This window comes from Emys orbicularis, chromosome 5, assembly GCF_028017835.1.
Source record: "Emys orbicularis isolate rEmyOrb1 chromosome 5, rEmyOrb1.hap1, whole genome shotgun sequence".
Classification (NCBI taxonomy): Eukaryota; Metazoa; Chordata; order Testudines; family Emydidae; genus Emys; species Emys orbicularis.
In genome coordinates, this window is record NC_088687.1 from 54926751 (window position 1) to 54946444 (window position 19694).

Genomic DNA, 19694 nt, shown 5'->3' on the forward strand with positions numbered 1-19694 from the left:
TTTTAGGGCCCGATTCTAAAAATGGGAGTCTTTCCACTGACTTGAGTGGCCTTTCCACCAGGTTCTTAATGAAAGACTCCAACTCAACCAATCTAGTAAAAAAAAGTGCAGTTGTTTGCATGTTCAGACCATGTTTCTAGAGAAGGGGTAAGAACGGAAGGGAGATTATTTTACTTGATATGATCATCCCAACAATGATGTAGCTCTTTGAAACTGAAAGAAAAAAAGTTTTCCCTTTAGACACCAAGACCAGAAGAAGCTAAGCTTTGTGGGCTCAATTCACCATTAGTGTGCCAGTGGAAGGACTGAGGCCAGACATTTGCTTCTGTAAATGGTGGCGGAATTGGGTGGAACGCTTCCAGGGGACCAGGCTGCCTCAGCAGAAAGGAGATACATCTTAATGGGAGCTTCTGGGCACTCACCACTTTTGAAAATCAGGCTAGTTATTTACATGCCTAAATAGGCTTTAGTTCTAGGCAGCCATTTTTAAAAATCTTGACTATGAAGTAAACTCTGTGACGAAATTGCCAAATTGGCATGCACTGACTTGAACATTTAGATCTAGTTCTTTTAGAACAATATCAATTAAAAACTATTATACATTCCTCTTAAAATGGAAATGTAATGCCACATTCATAATCACACAAACCAACTTTTTAATGTACACCACTAAGGTAAGCATACAGCTGGCATGAAGACATTCTATATTATAAATGGAGCCAGTTGCACTGTCTATAAGCCAAGATTTCCCGACACTTTCCATTATAAGACTGTTTTCAGTTGCTTATAACTTTGCCAGACTGCAACCATTTGAGCTGAAGTTTTCCAAGATGGGTGTTTGCCACAGACTGATTTTTTTTTTTTTTTTTTTTTTAAGAGCGGTGGGGGTAGTTTCAGTTGCAATGGTTCAGCAAGAATTGAGAATGAGGTTAGGGAGGGAAAATATGTTTTGCCCATGTTAACAACATTCATACAACTGTTTCATTGAGAAGCTGTAGTGGCTTCATGCTTTGGAGCAGGACTTGAAATTGGGAAGGAGGGTGACCTTTGTGTCATAGATTGTGCTTTTTCCAGTCGCTGTGAAATTCCGCTCAAATTTGGCCAAGTTTGAGCCTCTGAAAATATCAGTTCACACATGCTCAGTTAAGAGTTTGGCAGCTACGTTCTCTGAAGATTCCATCAGTACCAAGTGTGCTCCAGCTCAGCGGACACAGGAGCTGAGCAGCACTTTCCTGCAATTGTTCCCCCTGGCAGCCAAGGTCTGCTGCGGCATAGGAAGCCAACTGAGAGGAGGGAGACTGTCTCTCCTGTGCTCTTTTTATGCTCCTCGTGCTGGGGCACAGGCAGCAAGGAGGAATCAGCCTGACTTGAATGCAGAGGGGTGAAAAGCAGTGGGACGGGAGGAGATGTTGGGGAGGGGTGATAAGTTCCTGTCCCCCATAATCCTAAGGGGAAAAGGGATAAAGGGGCTGGATCTTGGGGGGCAGGGAGTTAGGGAGCAGAGGGGACAGAGACAGGCTAAGGGCAAAAGAGCACACTCCCCTCCGGAACCTGGAACTGAATGCAGGAGTTCTGAGTGGTTTCTTTGCTGTCAGCAATAGCTGTGAAACCCACTGGGAAAGTGTGTGTCTCATCCCCCTCTAATGGCTGGTCTGCATGCAGCGTAACAGCCTACTACTGCTGCAAGTTACTTGGAGATCTGTGGTAGGGGTGGATCTTAAGGTCCTAACCCTGCTGAGGACCCACGTGGAGGTCAGTGGAAAAATAGTATGTGATGATGGAATTAAACACAGTATTGTAATGCATACTAGGGGGCTGAATGAAGGTTGAACACACACACACACACACACACACACACACACACACACACACACACACACACACACTATCAATCAAGAAGCCTAATTATAATATATCATTAGAATTATATTATTTGCTTCCTTTTGGCTTTATAATTGTACTAAGTTAACGGACACACCTGCATGATTATTTTATTATTGTGCTATTTCCTAGAATAATAATGTCAGCACTTGTATCAGACTCTTTTTTCATTTCAGTAATTTGTTTGGATTATATGTCCCCATGTCATTTCACTGCTCTTGGGGGTAACTACATTAGCTGTCCTCATTTGTTCATCTGGTTGGTTTTTGTCTCATCTCTCTTGTGTAGCGCTCAGATATGTAATGCTGGCATGCTGCTGCCTCAGCTTGGGGACAGTGTATTTACAGCAGCTGTTGGCATACCAACCACCACTGGCTGTGTTGAACTTGACAGTCAGGAGATACTTTTTCACATAGCATAAACCTTGATTAATTTCTTGGTGGAGAAGACACTGAACTGTGAGATACCTGTAATTTAGGGAAATTCATTGCTGGTCGAACATGTACTAAGTATATTTGACAATACAATCCAAAGAGTTAATTGGCAAGTTTTGGCAGGTTTCTAAACAGAGCTGAATTTACCAAGTGACTAACAATCTAACATTTTCTTATACTGTAATCACATGAATCTCATGTTTAATCATTTGGGGAAAATGTTATGTTTCATGACTAGAATTATGAGCGCATGGCCTGCTGACATGCAATGATGCTTTAAGAGAGGGGACGGAACCCGACAGAAAAGGCAATGACTTTTGCAATCAGAATCAGAGGCAAGTTGCCTTAGAATGATACACCAGGAGAGTTTTTATTTGTACACCCTTTGCTTTGAGGCAACAAGGAGGAATGTAGTTAAAAAAAATCCATCCCTGATGTAAAAGAGTAAATAGAAAAGGTTTGTATGTGAATGTACAACCCTGCCACAATTACTTAAAAAAATCCAACCCCTCAATAAACCAACCAAGCAACACAGACACACACACATACACCCTCCTAGCCAAAGGGGAGGGGGGGGGGGAAAGAGAAAAATAGACAGATGTCTGCTTGTGTTCCTGTTAATAAATCAGTGTACCATGGTGATGAATGTGGTATGAGAATCTAAATAGCAAACAGATGGGCATGTATACAGGATGGAGGTGTTCTCACTCTACTTTGACTAGCCTGTTGCATGACATGCTTACCGGAATCCCTAGAGCTTTTAGAATGTTCATTTTACACATAGGGCAGGTGCGATGGTCTAGCAGCCACGGGTCTACGCAAGATTTATGAAAAAGATGCCTGCAATAAAAAGCAAGATATTTTAATTCAAATCCATCCCAGTGTAGCTTAGAGCTGTTCAGTCATTCCCAAGAGTTGCTTCTGAATGTAGTAAAATCGGGAGTTTTGAAAGTGTTGTTTTCTGGTATATGATAAGGATTATAAAAGTGCATAGACAGGAGTATAAAATCACTGTACTAAATCTTATTCAGATAAGCCACCGTTCCCTGCCTGTTAGAGTTCACTGACAAGGGGCAGAAAGTGAGACGTACAAAATTAGACACCAACAATCAGAAAGCCAAATGTACGTGTAGCAGCAAAGCCAACTTTCTTAAAATGCTATAGACTGCCAGCTGTAACACAGATCAATGAAACTCAGCTTTTGGTAAAGGTCAGATCATGTATATATCTATTGTTGGTTCCATAACACAAAGCTGACCCCACCACAGTGACCCAGAACTTAAAAAAACTGTAACATGAAGCCATTTTGCAGCTGTTATTATTTTGTAGGATCATGACAGAGTGTAGGCAGAAAAAAAAATTCCCTCCCCCCCCCTTTTTTTTTGAGAGAGAGAGAGAGAGAGAGAGAGAGAGAGGGTGGCCTTCTGGGTGAGGCTCCCCCCCCCATTTTCCTGCCCCTCAAAAGCCACCCATGAGAATGAGCGTCTCTAGACAAACATTTCTCACTCTGGAACTGGTTGATACTACCCCTTCAGCCAATGTGAAGTGATCATTAGCAAGATAGTGAAGGTATTCTGCCTACATATTTATCCAGTTATGGGAAATACAGTTTCCTAGCCACAAGTGTCAGTTGTCTAAAGTTGCTTGAACAAACTGGAGGTTGCATACTCAAACATTTAATTTATGCACCTCATTCATTCTTGCGAGGATGTTCTGTTATGTTGCATTTGACAGGATAAGCACCTCAGCAGACTCAGAGTACAGAGAAAAGTCCTGCAGTTCTGCAGGGTGAAGAATTTAAGACATGCTGGGAGAGGAAATTAAGAGAATTTCTCAGGGGGCTCAGTTAAGAGACAGGGAAGTTGTTTGCTGTCTTTGTGCCTCAGCTGGAGCGTCCCTACAGAAAACAGCTCCCAATTTCTTTTAATCACTGTAGTATATGGAGAATTATGGCCAGATTTTTTTAGTTATTTGTGAGTACTTCAACTGAGGAGAGGGGATATACCCAGGTGCATAGACTGCTGTGAGGAAGAGCATTCTGGAAGCCTGACTGCAGCTGAATGGAGTATTGTTGGTACAAAGAGTTGGTCTCCAGTGAGACACTGGAGCAGAGATTTCCTCTCCTCTATCCCATGGATTTTGTGAAAGCTTGTGGTTTTTCATTATTCATCTGTGGATTATTATTAGAATAATTGTTGGTTTGTTTCCTGTTAATAAACAGTCAATTTTGCAACATCTTGGACTTTTAATTCATTTAGCCAAGTGTAAGATTAATTGACTTATATCACATACATGTTTGTCGTCCCCTTGAACATGCCCTGTGGCTCTATCCGCTCTGTAACATTTTGTACGTACACCTTTGGTCCAGCTACATTGTTTCTGAAAAACAGGTACAAAGTTTTCTCATGTAACCATAGCCTCAGCACCTAAATCTTTGTGTAGAAGCCTGAAAATACACTCACCCACCTACAAGCATGATTTAAGCAAAAACCAGAGGGCGCTTTTATTCTGAAATAAGAGTGTCCATACTCAGATTTGCATCAAAATAACAAAAGCTGTGAATTAAACATATTTTGGTTATTTCAATGCAAATTTATGTGTAGAGCAGTCCTAAATTCCTTTTCTCTAGCACATAACAGATGTGCAACATTGTGTGTGTCAAATTTCAGCTGAACATTTACAGTTGAGGTATTATAAAAAAGCCCTGCCAACTGGAGTGTTGATAAGTCTTTTACTGTATGTAGGTCTATATTTCCCTGTGCCTTCACTAGCCCTTCCCCATTTGCATTTCCTTTATATGAATGCATACAAAGCCACCAACTAACAGCAGTAGGGCATGTCTACAAACTGCCTTAATGCTAGGTACTGAGCTAGTAGATCAATAGTATAAATTCTCTCTCCACAGCAGATGTTATCTCTGTGAGAAATGCAGAATCACCTTACATACCCAAATAGTTATGTTTAAATATTTAAGAGCACTGCATGCAAAGAATAATTTTGCTTTGCTATTCCATCACAATATTTAAAAAACAGCATCCCACACATAAAGATATATCCATCCTTCCAGTTAGTTGGAAGAGACAGAGGTACATTCTCATGAATGTTAATTTTTAACGTATGTTCCATTGAACTGTCTTTCTAAGTGGCATCATCCCATTCACTAGCTGGATTTAACACTAAACAGTATTAGAAATACAAATCTAAAAATGTCTGAAATCTCATCAGACCTTATTACTCACTCCACTTGGCTCCCTTTCCTACTACTTCTACAGGAAATTGATTGCTGGGAATAAGAGTTACAAGGAAATTACAGTATTCCATTTTAAACCGACACTGACTTCGCACAGCTGTGGCACAGAAAATCTGTTCTTGGAATCTGAAACTAGTCTAATTATATCACTTGGCTGTAATACCAAAGTTTGTCAGACCTCATCCGATACTGTATGTCAACATGATTAATGTAAATGAAGCACCATGATACTTAAAGTTAAAACCACCACTTTACTAAGGTTACTAAGGTTCACAACTCCACTTCCAAAACAACATTTACGTTGTTGGGTAAAGAACACAATGCATCAAATTTCCATCTCTGCACTATATTAACCTCCTTCCTTCCCCTTCTCCCAAGAGATATGTATTCAGCATATCATCGCCAGACAAACATTTTGAGTAAGCAAGCGATATACAGATTACACATAATCCCAAGTAGCTAGTTTGTGAAACAATGACTAAGAAATATTTTACATTTAAAATGTGTAAATAAAATACCTTGAATGTGTTGATTTATGCAGAATATTGAACTGAAAGTCAATATCTTACTTTTCAGCTATTTGAAGAAACAATTTCAAATATTCTTATAGTGTTGATTTTTTTTTTTTTAATAGTGTGCCCATGCTCATAGGCTAGTATACGTTTAACTGCCAACATTTAGGGTTGATTTGGGCCAAAATAATCAGTGCAAGCTTTCAAAAAGCTCAGATATTAGCTATGCTCTTGAATAATGGACAAAAAAAATCTGTTTCTGATCAAGAATATATAACCCGAGTGATGTGTAAAATCAGATCAAGTCATTCAGGCATAGATGAGAAAGGCCCCCTTTGTGTTCAAGTTCAAGCTTTGCAAGCCTTAATCAGGCTGCAGATCACATTGCAACATTTCATAGTGTTTGTTAGTCAGATAGAGTGTGGAATTTTCATGCTTTACAGACATTTACCTCAAGTTTGGCTGTTCCTAAAAATCAATTGGTTTGGAGGAAAAATATTCTAAAAGGAATGCTATCAATGTTGAGAAATTTAAATCCATTACCATGACAGGTTAAGTCTCCTTGCACTTCAAAATATTATATTAACAGTGTATTATGGTTTTAATTTAGTATGTCTGAGTTAGTTTGAAGGATCTTTTTTATAAAATAGAAAACCACAGAAGAATGAATGCCAAAATTAGATAATCTAAGGACTAAAATTACCTGTTTGTGAGTATGTACATATTTTGTAGGGGCATGTGGTAAATCCATTTTTGCCAATTTGAATTTGAAGGTTTGTTTTATTCGCTGTTATTTATATAGCACCATAACATGCATGGTGCTTTATAAGAATTAACCAGGAATCCCTGCTCTGAAGCATTTACAATCTAAGTTAAGACAAGAACAGGAGGACAAGATGACAGAGTGGGGCAGGAGGACAACAACAGGATCATGCAGTCACTTGGGGAAAAGATGTAGATATCTTTAGGATTAAAAAAAATCATCCACACTTCAGTTTATATACCTCCATGGGGAATTGAGTTTTTAAAAGGGATGCAAAGAAGGAAGAAATGAAGGTGCTGTGGGGGAGTTCAGAAGCACGGCGGGCAGTGAGAAGGAAGGCACACAGATGGTCTTAGAAGGAGGATATGAAGACTGAAGTGTGAAGAGAAGTTTGAGCTAAGAGAAGAGGACAGGTGGGGGAAAGGAGACAAGAGCAGACAGAGTGGGGCAGGAGGACAACAACAGGATCATGCAGTCACTTGGGGAAAAGATGTAGATATCTTTAGGATTAAAAAAAATCATCCACACTTCAGTTTATATACCTCCATGGGGAATTGAGTTTTTAAAAGGGATGCAAAGAAGGAAGAAATGAAGGTGCTGTGGGGGAGTTCAGAAGCACAGCGGGCAGTGAGAAGGAAGGCACACAGATGGTCTTAGAAGGAGGATATGAAGACTGAAGTGTGAAGAGAAGTTTGAGCTAAGAGAAGAGGACAGGTGGGGGAAAAGGAGACAAGAGCAGACAGAGAAGTAGATTGTAGATGGCCTCAGTATAAGAACATACTGCTAGAATTTGATGATAGAAGCAATAAGAAGCTAGTGAGAAGATTTTAAGAGGGACTCAGAGTTACAGCATCTAGCAAGGTGCTTTTTTCTTTTTTTGAAGAAGTCTGGATAGGAGGAGAAGGAGGTATGCAGACATGCAGGAGGCAGTCAAAGGCAAAGAAGAGGTGTTGAGAGTTGTAGTTACGAGACAGAGTGGAGGAGTACAGTTGCTTTTCAAGGAAGACTTCTATACTGAATAAAGAGGATGGACCTGTAGTGCAGTAAATCTGAATGGTCTCTGGATTTTTTTCCTCTCCAGAGCCATTCATCAGTCCTGGAGTCAGTACAGAAAAAAGGGTGGGCACGGAGAAGTGATGGAGATGATGGTTTCCTCATAGGAGACTAACACAAGGAAAGGAAGGAGGAGTTGGAGAGCACCAGTGAAGTCAGAGTTGTTAATAGATTGGAGATTATGGAAGGAATGTGATACAGGAAGAGGTACCAGAGCATGGTACAGACAAGGTTGAGAGAATGACCCTGACAATGAGTCTGGAAGGTGACACAGAACAGGAAGATGAATGGAGAGGCTAGTCAGAGGAAGACAAAGCTAGCAATATCAGCAGTCTAGGAAGAGAAAACAAGACAGATGAGGGGTTGTAGAGTAAGGATTTGAAGATGGAGATGACAGAGGAAGGTGAAAGTGGGAGGAGGACAGGTGAAAACACACTGGGAACACTGGAACATCGTTACATTCAACCTTGTGTCAACGCCCTAGAAACCAATTTTAATTATATTTGCTATTGTCAACGTTTAAAGCTGGGTATGAAACTAGGACTTATTTCCGTCAAGAGAAAAATGAGCACAAGATGCAGCATCAAAAGGCACACTACTTTAGACCTCAGCCTGATCATTTAAATTCTGAGCTTTTCAGAATGAAATTTAAAAACACAGGAGGATGGTGAAGGGAATTCTAAAACTCAGGGCCTCATGAAGAACATCCTGCCAGCAGTTCCTCCTTTTTTCAACTAAGGAGGCTTTTGACTGGGTGCCACCACTGATCAAAGCTGTGGCAATATCGTGTGGAGAGGGAGAGGCAGTTTCTCAAATATGCTGACCCTAAGGCATACATGGCTTTACAGGTCAAAAGAAACATCAATCTTCACCTGCATACCAACAGGCAACCAGTTCAGATCACTGAGCACTGATGTCATGATGATACTGACTTTTAGACAACTGAGAAATTAGAAGTTTCAATAAGGTTTGGTGAGAATCCAATGTCTTCCCTGAACTGCAGGCTGCTATGCCAATGCCCTTCGTGTACAAGGTATATACAGTGGGCATACACTGGGGATGACAAAGAACAAAATATGTATTTGCAGGTCTGTCTCTTCCTTTTGCTAATCATGAGTGCAAAGAGTGCTTTTCCATCTTAAGAGTATAAGGTTTCCCTATTAACTTGAAACTGATAAGAATTTATCATCAATATTCTTTATTTCCTCTCAGCTGCCCAGTGCATCCTATCTTGTTGGTGTTTCTTTATAGATTGTAAACTCTCAGTGGCAGGAACTGTCTTTATTTTTGTTTCTTGTATAGCATTTGGCAAACTGTTGGCATTTAACCAACAATAATAGTAATAATAATAAACACCAGCACCTATAGTGGTGTACAAAAACTTACAAATCTGTAAAATGTTACCCTTCATAACTTGTACAGTAGGGAAGATAGTTTCAGTAAAGTAGCTACTTGGGAGGGAACCCCTCAGCTCTCATAATTCAACAGTGCCAAAGTTCAAAATGTGCACTTTACAAGACAGATCTGTTGCTAACCTTTCACTTGAGCCATTTCCAAGTAACCTTTTAAGTCAGCCAAGAGCTGATCACCTGCTAACTATGTGTTTCCGATTCAGTAGGCCTTATTTAATACTACACACTCTCATTTAACCTTGTGAACAACACTGAGGGTACGTCTTCACTACCCGCCGTATCGGCGGGCAGCAATCGATTTATCCGGGATCGATATATCGCGTCTCGTTAAGACGCGATATATCGATCCCCGAAAGCGCTCACCGTCGACTCCGGAACTTCACCAGAGCGAGCGGCGGTAGCGCAGTCGACGGGGGAGCCGCGGCCATTGATCCCGCGCCGTCTGGACCCCAGGTAATTCGATCCAAGATACTTCGACTATAGCGTAGCTGAAGTTGCGTATCTTGGATCGATTCCCCCCCCCCAGTGTAGACCAGCCCTAAGCATGACTCTGTGCTGGGTCATTTGTGAGAATGATACAAGTGAAAGTTGGGGTTTAGATGTATGTGTTCCATATAATTACCTCAAAGAAATATCTGTACCTTTAACACAAAATTTCCAAACTTTGGCTAGGGCTCCACAGGAACATACTAGGAATTAAGCCCAGTTCTAAACTGTATACATTTCCCATTTTCTACACTCTTAGCTGATGAAGCATTGTGCTTGTGTCTGAGTTTGACGAGAGTACATGTGCTGTGTGTCAGAGTTGGGGGTTCTATAGCTGGCCCAATTTATGATTAAAGTATTGCTTTGTGTTTGCCTTTTAATGATGGCAGTAAGCATACAGATCCAATGGCTCACAAGAATGATCAGAGATGGCGAGCACTTAACATTTAAAATATCTACCAGGGAAGCCTATTATTTATTAAATAGCCAAAAAGGAACAAATATTTCAGTTCTTCATGTCAAGTAAAGATGACACTTTACGTGTACATGCTTTTGCTATTCCTGTTCCCAAGGAAAGCAAGTTGAGAAATGAAATATCTAGCTATCTTTGATGGAAGCCATCCCAGATATGATTTGTGTAAGGTTTCCTTCCCACTTTATTTACACAGCAATTAAAAAGAAATTAAAGTGAAGTTAAAGTTCATGAAAGGTGCTGAATTTCAGATAGCTGTTCTGTGGACAACTAACAGTATAGGAAATGGCAATGCAAGTGTCCCCACGCTACCCTGCCAATGGACCGCAACCCTGTCCTAGAATCATTATTTCTATTCCTCATACCGCTTTAAATCAGGAGTAACTCCTTTGAAATCAATGGAGTTAAACTGGTGGAAGAGACAGCAGAATCGGTCCCCCCCAAACACACACTCCCTCCCTCCCCCCCGCCGCTTTTTACTGAAGATTTTGTAATATTTCCAAATTCCACAGACTTAGCAACTGGGCTCTTACATAAAGTATTACCCCCCAACACTCTGCCTCCCTGCCCAAACCTTCTGAACACTAGGCTACCCTAAAACATAGCCTAAATCCCACAACCATTCTTGTTACTAGAAAATATCGTCAGCCAAACTGCCCTTTCCTGGTCAGGCCAATATTAATGGTTAACCAAAAAGCCTGACCAAGTAAGATTCCCTTATACCATGCCAAGCACGAACATAGCTAGACTCAGGCTCTGATGCTAAATGGCTCATCACCCACTGCAGGTATTATTTTAACTTCAAATACATCAGAGTAACATTTCAAATCTTTATGGAATAGTTTTTGAGTACAGAAAAAAAAAATCCAAAAACTTAACGGTCTCAGATAATCTCATTTCAGGAATTTGACAATTCCAATTTTGCAGTTTTACACTAAAGGACAGAGACTTTAAAAACCAAGAACACATTAGTAAATGCCTCCATACATTGTATTAACTTACCTGCATGGTAAGATCCTGACAACATCATTGGGCTTGTAACCTTCAATACAAACTGCACAGTTATCAAAATCTGGCTCAGTTTCCTATGGTAAAGAGAACATTACATTACATTTTTATTTTATTTTGTGGGTTAATCACTTCAAACAAGAACCTAAGTAGCAGAGTGAAGTTCAAATGGTTAATGACATGTTTAAGCATGACAATGTATCTTAGGAAAAATGTGAGAGGCGTTCATTAGGGATCCAGTCCTGCAATTCCTATGCTCAGGCAGCAAAGGTATGTGCATGCGTGGCGTATATCTACACTTGAAACTGGGGTTGTGAATCCCAGCTCACAGAGACATACTTTAGCTCAAAATAGAATGTAGCTGTGGCAGTACAAGTGGTGGGAAGGGCTAGCTGCCTCAAATACGTGCCTAGGGTCTCTCATGGGCATGTCCTCGGTCAGCTAGCCTGTCCCACTGCTGCAGCTACATTAGCGCTCTAGCTTGACGAGACCTAGTACAAGCATGTCTCTTTGAACTGGGAATTACTCTATATACAGTAGTACTCCCACTACTGACAGTGAGAGTTTTGCCTGAATGAGGACTAGAGAATTTGGCCACAAAATTTGGTTTGCAAACTCTAACAGTAGCTACTTTAATAGTCAGATTAAAATAACTTTACTGTATCTTTATTTAAATTTCCCTTCCCTTCCTGTTCCATTTCATCCTTAAGTTGCTTACCAGCACCTTTCCCCTGGCTGTGGGGTATTTACTAGTATAAAAAGCAACTGCCACTCCCCTCCTATTTCCCTCTCCTTGGCAGTCTGAGAGGATCCTCACTGCAAGGTCTAGTTTGAAAGGAAAAAAATTACCTTGTCACCTTTCCTGATTGTTCTGACCTGCAGCTTGCTGATTGCTTTCTTTGCAGCATCTCCAAGACGGCGCTGAAAATGCAAAATTGTCCTTTAGTAAAGAGTATATCTTTATGCAGAAGCCATCACCTTGTTTTTCTATAGCTAGTTAATAATCTGAAGCAGTTTTACATGAAAGAGAGTAAGGTTCTGTGTAAATGTAAACGGACAGGGTTGCTGTGGGAAATAGCATGCCATCCTTTTTTAAAACAAAAATGCTGCATGGATTAAAGGCTCCTCAGTTATCTAAGTTTCATTAGGCAAAGCAGCTATAATGCTAATCCAGTGAAGAATGGACACTGGCCTATGACAACACTAAACTATTGCATTACGGGCATTACATGAAAGTAGAAATAGATATGCATTAAGTCTGCCTGTATGCTCTCAATTGTAGGATCAGTGTTTAAGCTTTGCAGTTATATGTCATGAACAGCAAATGAGTCCTACAGTCATGGCTTGGTCATCTACTTTCATTTGCGTTTTTCTTGTTCCTTGTCACCTTTCCCTCCACACTATATACTGAACTTCTTTCCCGGTGAAATTTCATAGTGTTTTTCTATTTCTTCTGATACCTAGCCCATTTCTGATCTCACTTACACTGGTTTTACAATAGTTTATTGATTTCAATGAAGTTTATTGATCTCATTCCTGATTTACACCAGTGTAAATGAACTCAGCCTCTGTGTATGCACATATGACAGCTACTTCCAGAAGAAGTGCAGTGTAGGGATGGGGATTTAAGAATGGTGGTGACTGTGAGGACATTGCACTTTTAAGGTCTGGAACATTCTGTGTGTCAGAGTCAGGGCCGGCTCTGGCTTTTTTGCTGCCCCAGGCAAAAAAGCCGCCCCCCGCCCCCTGGCGGGGAGTGCGGCAGGGGAGGGCGCCGAGCCCGAACGCGGCCCAGCTCTCCCCGGCCGGCCGGAGCGCCAGGAGGAGGGCGGCGAGCCCGGCCGGGGCTCCGCTCTCCCTGACCGGCCGGAGCGCCGGGGGGAGGGCGGAGAGCCCGGCCGGGGCCCGGCTCTCCCCGACCGGCCGGAGCGCCGGGGGGAGGGCGGCGAGCCCGCCGCGGCTCCGCTCTCCCCGACCGGCCGGAGCGCCGGGAGGAGGGCGGTGAGCCCGGCCGGGGCCCCGCTCTCCCCGACCGGCCGGAGCGCCGGGAGGAGGGCGGAGAGCCCGGCCGCGGCTCCGCTCTCCCTGGCCGGCCGGAGCGCCGGGGGAGGGCGGCGAGCCCACTGTGCCTCCGCTCTCCCCGGGGGCCGGAGCGCCGCGGGGAGGGCGGCGAGCCCAGTCGCGGCCCCGCTCTCGAGCCTGAGCGCCGCCCCCCTCCAGGTGCCGCCCCAAGCACATGCTTGGTAGGCTGGTGCCTGGAGCTGGCCCTGGTCAGAGTTCTAAGAGACATGCCAATTGGAAGCAAACTCCAGCTGGAGTTGGTTAGAAAATGAACCCAAAAATGACGTGAGTCTCTATGTAGCTTGTAAATAGGGACCCACTCACGAAGCAAACTTGATCAATATGTTTCCTTTTTTCCTTTGTTGTTATTCTGGTCTATGGCACATACTTCTCATAGCTTTCCTTGAACAAAAGAATCTGACAAGGAGTTGAAAACGTTACTTGCAAACTATTTGTTTCTTTAATGTAAATCAAAGGCAGACAGCTAATGTCAAATAAAAAACGAGACATTATGTAGTGCTTCTGGAATTTTTTTTTATTATTTATGTTAATGAAATGTCTTCTCTTTTTTTGTATATTCTTCAAGAGAAGAGGACAAGATTAAAGACTGGTTTAAAACTTTGATCTGTTTGTTTTCATGTTTGCCTTTTCTTATCTAACTTAAATGCTGACAACGTTTTTGCTTTCAATGAAAATTTGATCAGGGTGTTTTGTTTCTTTTTGTTAAGGAATCCTGTTTCATTGGTATATGCTGGAGGAAAAACCATACTTTTGAAGAATCCTTTCTTTAAGAGAAATGCGTGCTATCAATAACCCAACACTGCCCCCAAAGAGAAGTGCTAACATTATAGTGTTTATATGTTTGAAGTGGATCTTCGGGATTTATGGTTATAAATCTCATAATCTAATTAACACTAGGACATTCAATCTTGTGCTAGTCAGAGTTACCACTCCTTTGGTGTGGAGGTCCTGCCAGTAAGGGAGGTCTAGGGTGGCTAAACAGAAGGAGTGGCACTGTGGCAAAGAGCCTCGTGCCAGTCCTGGAGAGAGAGTGCTAGCCGATGGTGAGTAAGAGGGGTAAAGGGACACCTGTTCTCTCTCAAATTTATTTCCTCCCAAATTTCCTAGTGTATCCTGTTTTCTCCATGTGTGCCTTTGAGGCTCTCTTTTAGCTTTCCAGGGCAGCGATTGTCTTGATCTTTGTGCCTTGCACAGCACCGAGCATATCATCAGTGCTGAACAAATTATTTGTGAGTTCAAAGACAAGACGGGGGCATACTTTAACATACTTAAAATTTCCCAGACAAGCTAAGAGAAACGCCATCTGACGTGGTGACGAAGTTCACAAAGCTCATTGTCTTGGGAGACTACCACATTACAAAGAGGATACCTTTCATGCGATGGCCCAAAGCTTTGTATTCAAGCTTTCTGCTTTAGGTCTCTCACAGGTAACATACACACGGACAGCATGATGGACTGGATCCTCATACTGAATGTGGACACAGGAAATAGAAATTCTCCTCATTTGTGAACAGAGCAGTCCCTACTGCAGGCAGAAGTCAGAACTTGCTCCAGCGTCTCCTTGCCTGATGATATCTCATCATGGTCCAGCCATTCCCCAAAATATCATGGAGCCCACAAAGTATCAAAACTTACTTACAGCCAACTCCTCCCTAACAAGAAAGCAGGGAGAAGAGGAATGAGTAACAGACAACTTCTGCTATATACTGCTATCAGCTGTCTGGCACTGAAGCACCCTCTCGTATCCCACATGACACAGAGCAAACTCTAGAGATGATGGTGGAAAATGTAGTTTGCCAGACTGACACAGGAATTTTTATTAACCTATGTCATTGCTGTGAAGGAGGCAAAGAGAGCTGCAGCAGCAGAAGTAACTCTGCAGAATATTTCCATAACATAGTTTTGTAATCCCAAATTGTTTCTACTCAGCCCTACAACCTAATGTCTCTTGATGCAAACAATTCTCACTGCTTTTCACAGAGAAGATCTCTTGCATACAGGATGTCCATTCAGGACAACAAGTTGAGCAAAGAACCAAAAGCTACAATGACTTCCTTCTAAGAATTCAGTTCATTTGCACAAGCGGCAGCATGGAAGTACAAACAGGTATCAGGACAGCCACCTGGTTCCTGCCCTTGCTGGCTGATAAAGAGTAGAGCTTGGACACTTTACCAGGAGGACTGTCAACACCTATATTTTACCATAAACCATGCCACAGTCCAACAAGTACCAAGGACAACAGTTAAACCTGTTCTTTTCTTCTGGGGTAAGCATGACTTTACATTTTGGGAGCCTGAAATTTAAACTAGAGGCCCAAATTTTCAAACAGATTTATGAAAATGTGATTGCAAATATGATTGTCACACATAGTTGTATGCGCAAAAGCCCACACTGGCAGATGTTTACATGCACACATGGATAACTGCCTGGATAACTGCCAATCTACATACACAGTTACCCATTGGTAAACACACAAAATAGTAATGTGCACATATTTTGTGGGACATGTAAGAAACTGTAAATTTCAACCAGAAATGTAATTCACAACAGAGAGGCCATGAGGGAAGAGCCCTCCATTTTTCTGACTGTTGATCATGACATGGACTTGTTGCTCTCTGGATAGATCACAGTCAGTTCCTTCTAGAATCTGAGCTCAATCCCACCAAGGCAGAGCTACCAACTACCCTGCATGTAGGAAGAGGGTGGGCCTGGGAAAGAAGGCCACAATGAAAGGAAAGGGGAGACTCCTGAGAAGTAGACATGAGGTGGAGCACATTTGTCAGGGAGCGAAGATCTAGTGCAATGGGAAGAGGATTTAGTGCAGGTGGATCTGTGGGGAAGGTAAGGAACAGGGGGAGGGGACCAACCGGGATAGTGGATTGGTGCAATCAAGCGAAGCAATTCAGAAACCCTCTCTTCCTACAACAATATCACAGCCTTCATACTTAGAAGGTAATGTCACATCCTTCAACTTAATGGTCAGTTGCTTCATCCCATTCCTGCTATGCAGTGCCTGAATTGCCAATTATAAAGGCTCCTCCTACAGAGAGGAGGTCTGAGCTGCTCTGGGTAGCCTAGCTAGTGAGTTGGCAGCTAACCCTAGAAACAGCAAATATGAAAGATCTCAGCACGGATAGTTGGCCTCGGTAGGTCTAGGATTTTCTGTGACACAGAAAATGTGCACAGCCCCTGGTTTAAATGCACTGGATTTTAAAGGCTTCAAATCTGTTTTATCAAACCCTAGTTAAATGAATCTCAGTCACAGCTCTTGGCATTTTCAAAGATAGCCAGCCAGTCTGTAAAGCCAGCCTTTATTGTACTCTGAGAATACTGCCTTTTCTAAACTGGCCAACTGGTTGGTTCCCCCTTCATTTGAAACTCTATTTATCCAAAAGGTTATGGTTGTGACCCTAGCTCTTTGGATAAATGGGACTGTACTTTATTGGACTAAACGAAATACAAATAGAAAAAGCATACTTCTCAAACTTGGCTGATGATGCATGTGCTACAGGATATACAAGGCTTTCTACAAGTAAGCACAGTATCTTTGTACAAAGACACGGACACACACAATGATTATAATGGGAAAAGCCTTTGAGCACCACGACAAAAAGGAGTCAGATTTAAACTCTACCCGAGCAAAGAAAAACAAGCTGCTGCTCTATCGTACACGTAAGAAGATACAGTATCTCAGGACATGAGTGTTGCTAGCATATCCCTGTACCACAAACAAAAATGTCAAAGATAAGAAAAATAGAACATTAGAAAAACTGAGATAACCCTCACAGAAAGGGCAAGTCTGAGTTGTGCTCTTTTGTCAACTCCTTACATTAATGATCGCAGGAGGCATGAAAGAGAAAAACAATGAAGCAGGCATGTTGCTATGGTTTCCTCTGCCCAAGTGCCAATGATGTAAAAACTTTTCTCTCTCCCCATCTGTGCTCTCTCTTTCCCTATCTTCCTGAGGATTTTCCACATTTTTGAAAACCTGCAGCCTCTTCTATCTCAGCTGACCAACATCTCACTTGCTACAGGCATGCTTTGGCTGCTGCCAGCATGCATGGACTCCCCTCTCTTGCTACGGAGTGTGACATTATTCCATGTCCAAATCCCCAGTCCGAGAAGGAGAAAGAAATTGGAGGAAGAAAGGCAAAATAGTCAGAGAGTAAAATAGAGATGAGAGAGTAAGAGATCAGTTGCCTGAGGAAACTTTGCTTCTGGGCCTCAACCAAATACATTGACATGCCATGTTTATGTTATACCTTAATGAGATATTGATTTATAAATTAAAAAAACTCACTTAATCTGATCTGCCTAGGATTAAATAACAATCACAGACCCAATTTGAGGCTTTTGAGACTGGAGGCATGCTACACACTTCTGCGCCGGCAGACCCTGTACTATGTTGAATCAATATATGTTGCTGCAATAGTGGTTGCTGAGAAGAAATCAACCTATATGCCACTGTCCAAGTAGCAACATTAGCACTTCTTCTCTTTACTTCAAAACCTTTTTGGTGTACTGCTATCATCATCCTAGCATACCAGCTGGTACTGCTTGCCTAAAACTCCAGCCCTGTTAGCAGTATTTGATTGTTGGGAAAGGGTTAAGTGGGTTCTGCTGACTTATTACCCCACTTGGATAAAAGGGAGATTGGCCTAGCCCTGTCCAGAGGGAATAGTCCTTAGATAGGACCATTAGAAGCAGTCAAGCCTGGAAAGTAGTTTTGAGCCAACCTTTGATAGCTTATTGTTAATTTCTATGCTAATCAAACTAAAGCTCAGTAAGTGGGTGAGTTTGGACTCTCCATAGTGTGTGGGCTATGGGGAGGGATATTTCACCTACCTCTGACATGAAGTCCCCTGAGATGGAACATGGCAGTTATCTTACAAACAATGCACAATGGTTTACAGCAGAACTCGAAGAATACTGTATCCTATTAAAATTGCAGGGAGAATTTATTTAGGCAGAGGGTAATTATTTCAGTTGGTACTAGGCCACAGCTCCCAGGATAATCAACTCCTTATCTTGTAAACAAAATGTCATGGGATCTTTAATGACCACAAACGGTCAGACTTAGTTTTACTTCTCTTATGAAAGATGGTAGCAGTAAATAAGAACTACTAAAGGGATATAGCGTATGTCCAGCATAATATGGTAAAGCAAGCTCTTAAAAACAAATTCCCTGACAATAGGAAATAGGTGGATCTTGCCTTTGGTTCAATGACTATCCATTGTCATCATGAATGTCAAAATGTTTTGATTTGAAGCTTTTCCAATACTTCCATTCACTGAAAGTTTTCAAAAAATGCCATTTTAAGTTTGACCCCAAAATGAACATTTGTTTTAACTTTTTACAACTTCCAGCAAACCAAAAAACCCACTATTTGCCCAGCTCTAGACAAGAGCTGTTTGTAATACCTCAAATGCTTGGTTCCCAAGAACGGTGACAGTTTTAGTGGATCAAATTCGTAAAATGAATTTTTACTTTGTGCATAGCAACCTCACAAAACCCTTGAAAAGTGTTTATTGAAATGAAAATCTGTGTTATAGTTCAAAATTGATAGGTTTGTGGGATGGAGAGCAGCTTCTACTTAGAAATGCAAAGAATAAATTCTCCACTGAAAATACAGTATGGAATTTTGGGCAGTAAGAATGTAATTATCTCAGCTGGAATTTAGACAGCACACCAAAGACAATGGGTTCAATATAGGCATAACATGTCTGTTTTTCAGAAGTTTGGGCATACTAGTGAATATGCTCCTAGTTTATGCATGTGGGTACCATCACTGTGCATGCAATCAAATAATTACACATGGAATCCCATTCATTTCAATACCATACCTGCAGACAATGATTTACTAATAACCAACATTACTTCATTTACATGTTCAGTAGTCAGTGTCAACGGCTTGAGAGGGGAATAGATGTCTTTATGCAAAGACCCTTATGGAGAGGTTTTAGTATTTTTTAATAAAATATGTTAAAATTAAAACACTTTTCCATTCTTTTTCCCCTCTTCAGTTAAGGCACACCCTTTTTTTGTGCACAAACTTACTGTTCTGAAGTCACCTTTGACTAGGGCTTAAATTCATTTATATGCATTTCTAGGTCACTTAGATAAATGTACTAAGGGAATCTTTCCCCTTAGATATAATATTATCTTTCTGATTATTTCTTGGTGTGTGTGTGTGTGTGTGTGTAAGTAAATGCCAAATGTACACAAATATTTAATTCTCTTTTCATTATTTAACATCAGTTGTAGCGATGGTGAGAAGAAATGAAAACTCATGGCCTTTAAACATCTTGCTTCCTACCCCACTGTCTATGCAAAGAACATA

General features: G+C 41.5%; 1 protein-coding gene across 1 annotated transcript in view; it reads right to left on the reverse strand.

Moving 5' to 3' along the window:
• RNF150 (ring finger protein 150) overlaps window positions 1–19694 on the reverse strand; it is a 195472-nt gene that overhangs the window by 43549 nt on the left and 132229 nt on the right. The window contains exons 3-5 of the mRNA XM_065405812.1: window positions 12121–12192; window positions 11266–11348; window positions 3059–3155 (exon numbers count right to left, since the gene is read on the reverse strand). Coding sequence (XP_065261884.1) covers window positions 3059–3155; window positions 11266–11348; window positions 12121–12192 — 252 coding nt within the window. The remainder of the gene's footprint in view (window positions 1–3058; window positions 3156–11265; window positions 11349–12120; window positions 12193–19694) is intronic.